Source organism: Copadichromis virginalis, linkage group LG22, assembly GCF_057382275.1.
Source record: "Copadichromis virginalis isolate Kocher_CV1m ecotype Utaka linkage group LG22, C_Virginalis_male_GT1.1, whole genome shotgun sequence".
Classification (NCBI taxonomy): domain Eukaryota; kingdom Metazoa; phylum Chordata; class Actinopteri; order Cichliformes; family Cichlidae; genus Copadichromis; species Copadichromis virginalis.
The window spans coordinates 26,213,890-26,217,088 of NC_140638.1; the positions used below are offsets into that span (position 1 = coordinate 26,213,890).

At 40.5% G+C, this 3,199-nt stretch overlaps 1 protein-coding gene across 1 annotated transcript; it reads right to left on the reverse strand.

Annotated features, from left to right (window-relative positions):
- Positions 1-260: 260 nt before the first annotated feature.
- On the reverse strand, positions 261-2,718 carry LOC146683510 (ubiquitin carboxyl-terminal hydrolase 37-like). The gene is made up of 9 exons (XM_085446710.1): positions 2,666-2,718; positions 2,365-2,421; positions 2,139-2,270; positions 1,924-2,047; positions 1,687-1,838; positions 1,482-1,581; positions 1,265-1,341; positions 979-1,087; positions 261-368 (listed from the first exon to the last, which is right to left on the reverse strand). Exons 3-9 carry the CDS (start codon positions 2,240-2,242, stop codon positions 291-293), a joined length of 744 nt encoding a protein of 247 aa, XP_085302836.1. The 5' UTR covers positions 2,243-2,270; positions 2,365-2,421; positions 2,666-2,718; the 3' UTR covers positions 261-290.
- Between the last annotated feature and the right edge of the window lie 481 nt (positions 2,719-3,199).

A 3,199-nucleotide genomic window follows, 5' to 3' on the forward strand; every position in this document is an offset into this window, starting at 1 on the left:
AGGATGTAGGCCGACTGCTGCTGTTCCTCACAAACTGCAGATCCAGTTGTGTGGAGCACCTGTGCGTCATTATAGGTGAGCCAGCGATCTGATGTAGAGTGCTGACTCTCCTCAGGATGGACAGAACTACAGATGTAGTGTCCTGAAATCACATTAAGACAAATGAATCCAACTTCTGGAAGTCAACTGATTCAAGCAAACAGTGATTTTGACTTAGTGCTTCTTAGAACATCAAAAGCTTTTGTGTGTGAGTCCTTCACTGAAAAGTAGCAAGTTTCATTTTCTGTTTGTCACAAGTCTGTTGTTTTACCTGACTCTGTGCCTCCATAATGACTGATGATGCTGCAAAGACTATAACAGCCACCACCCTGAGAAGGAACAAATCCAAAGAGTGTTAGTTTCATAAAGTCTCACATCAGTGCCATAATTAAGCTGATTTGCTGAGGCTACGTCCACACTAATGCGTTTTCGTTTGAAAACGCATCGTTTTCTCTCCGCTTTGACCTCCCGTCCACACCGAGACGGCGTTTTCCTCAAGGAAAAACACAGCATCTTGAAAACGCTCTCGAAAACGCATACATTTCAAAACGGAGTTGTCCCATCGCAGTGTGGACACTCGAAAACGCAGACTTTCTAAAACGATGACGCATTTTGGTCATGTGATGCAGTCATGTGAGCAATTAAACAAAGATAAGCCGAGTGCATTAGACAGCAGTTGTTTTGATTGCTCTCAACTTTGACAGCCCTAAAAAAGATTAATATCAGTTTGTACATGCTCCGGATAGCTTTTCTTCAAATTCTGTAATTCTCACTCACTTTTGCGCATGCGCAGGACTGGAACGTAAGCGTTTTCGGCCGTTTCAATGCAGACGCACAACTATTTGAAAATGACTGAAAACGCCAGTGTGGACACGGAGTTTTCAAATCTATCCGGGCTAGTGTGGACGTAGCCTGAGACGTTCTGCAGTCTGTTTTTACCTGATTGGATGGCACCACCAAGTCCCTCTGCAGCCTGACGGGGTCATCCACCTTCTTAATCTTGTAGGTTTGTGTAAAGCCAAACCTCTTCAGATGCAAGATCAGAACTCTGGCAGAAAAGAAAAAAAACACAAACAAGGTAGAAAATAAGAAGAATGAGTGTCAAACACAAACAGAAGATGGGAGAAAACGACTGCTCAAGTATTGTCTCGAAGAACTCTGATATTTGATGCGCCACAGTTTGGAAACCTGGTCAGTCGATCAATTCTGATGTGACCTTACTCACCTTGGCAGTGTATCAAAAGACGACTTCAGTTCTGAGGCCGTCCCTCCACAATCACAGCGAAATTCTATTTCTTGTTCCTGAACAACAGCACAGAGAAAACAGGCTTTATGGTAGAAAGAAATCTCAACATATGCACACACACATGCACACAAACACTAACAAAAAAGGTGTGTTAAGATCGCTGATACGACAACTCTATTGGAATTTGTGATCTTACCTTCAAGTATGTCTCTAACATGTTTATAATAGACCCCTCTGGAACAAGGTCTAGAGACAAGCTGGTGAATTCCTCTTGCTGTGATGATTGGTGACCGCAGCTACACATTTCAGGAGTAACGTAGTTAAAGTAAAGATCAGGTACGTGGAAAAGAGGTATATGAAAATATTGCAACCAGCTCTGCGTTTCTGAAAGACAGGCTTACCTCTTGCATGTCCTCATGTTTTCCATTTTAAAAATGTGATGGTCTTCTACTGGGCAGCTATAACTTTGGCCCAGGAGAGCTGCGTTCCTCTCCAGGTGAGGTGTGAGCCTTTTGACCTCATCGAGGAATAATGTTAGGAATTCATGAGCGTCCTGAAAGAAAAGCAGAGAGATTTAAAACAGTACATCAAAATCAGAAGGTAAAGCAAAAAACGAAATGTCCAAATAGCTGACGCACTTTCTGTGCACTGCCGGTGTATTCAGGAGCTTGACTGCTGAATGCCTTCTTAAAAGCTCTTAGGTGGTGATCTTTAAGGCCATAATCTGTTGACTCGTGACAGTCCCTGACATCAATAAGCCTTCTGTAGAAAGGAAGGGTAAACAGACATTTCTGCTGTTAGATCTCTTTGTTCTTCAGGTTTTTGAAGAAAGTAGAAGGTTGACGTAGCGCACCTTAAGAGCTGAGCTTCTGGATCTGTGCTCCACAAAACCCCCTGACGCCTGATGTCTCTTATGAACTCCTCAATGTTGAGGAGGCTCTGCAGGCAGGAGTTCATGTAGCAGGTGTTTCCGATGTTTGGAAACCTGACACACACGCGCAACGTTTACAGTATCAGTGTAAAATAATTCATTTTCTCCACTTTGACAAAGTGAGTCTTTGTGCACCACGTGTACTCACCCGAAGCAGTCTATAGTCCCAGTTTGACTTTCTATTTTTTTCCCACCGCATGCTACACTGCTCCAAAAAGGTAAAAACACAAACACAAAATTAGGAAAGATGTCAAGATTCTGAGCAGTGTATGCGCATGTATGCATGAGCTTTGAAGTTGAAACATTTTGGAGGACGTCCAAAAGTAGTAAAAAAGATGTAAATACACAAGGTGGAAGAAAAATGCCAATAAAAGGGAAATAAAACAGCTCCAACTAAATCACTGCTATAAATATCTCCAGCAGCATTAAAGAGCGGCGCATTTCTTTACCTCTGATGAGACGTAGAAGGAATTTCCTTCTCTGCCACGTTTTGTTTGTGTAATTTCTGTTTAGAAACAAGAAAACCAACATCAGTAATGGCATAAAACAAACATACCAAGGGAGTCTCTCCATGAAAAGTGTCCAGTTAGAAAATTTGGTATTATTTCATATTATTTATCACTTTAGTGAGCTGTCAGCTCATGAAGCAGATATATAGGAATATCTTTAAATAAATTAAAAACAATTTATTCATGCTTTAAATTGAGTTTTAAAGTTTGTCCTATGAAATACAAAATCCTTCATTTGGTTCTGATCAAAATTCAGTTTTTACAGAAATCATCCATCAAGCTTCATTAAAAGATTCAAAAATGCTTATTTACCATAAAAAATATTTAGAGAAACATCCTGCAAGTCTCTTCAAACTTACCTTTCTGTGAAAAAAAAAACCTTTAAACATCTTTGAACTTAATTTGAGGACATGGATGTGCTAAATTGCTCTTAATTCTTCGCATTTAACTGTGGTGAGTAAATGCTTGATGACA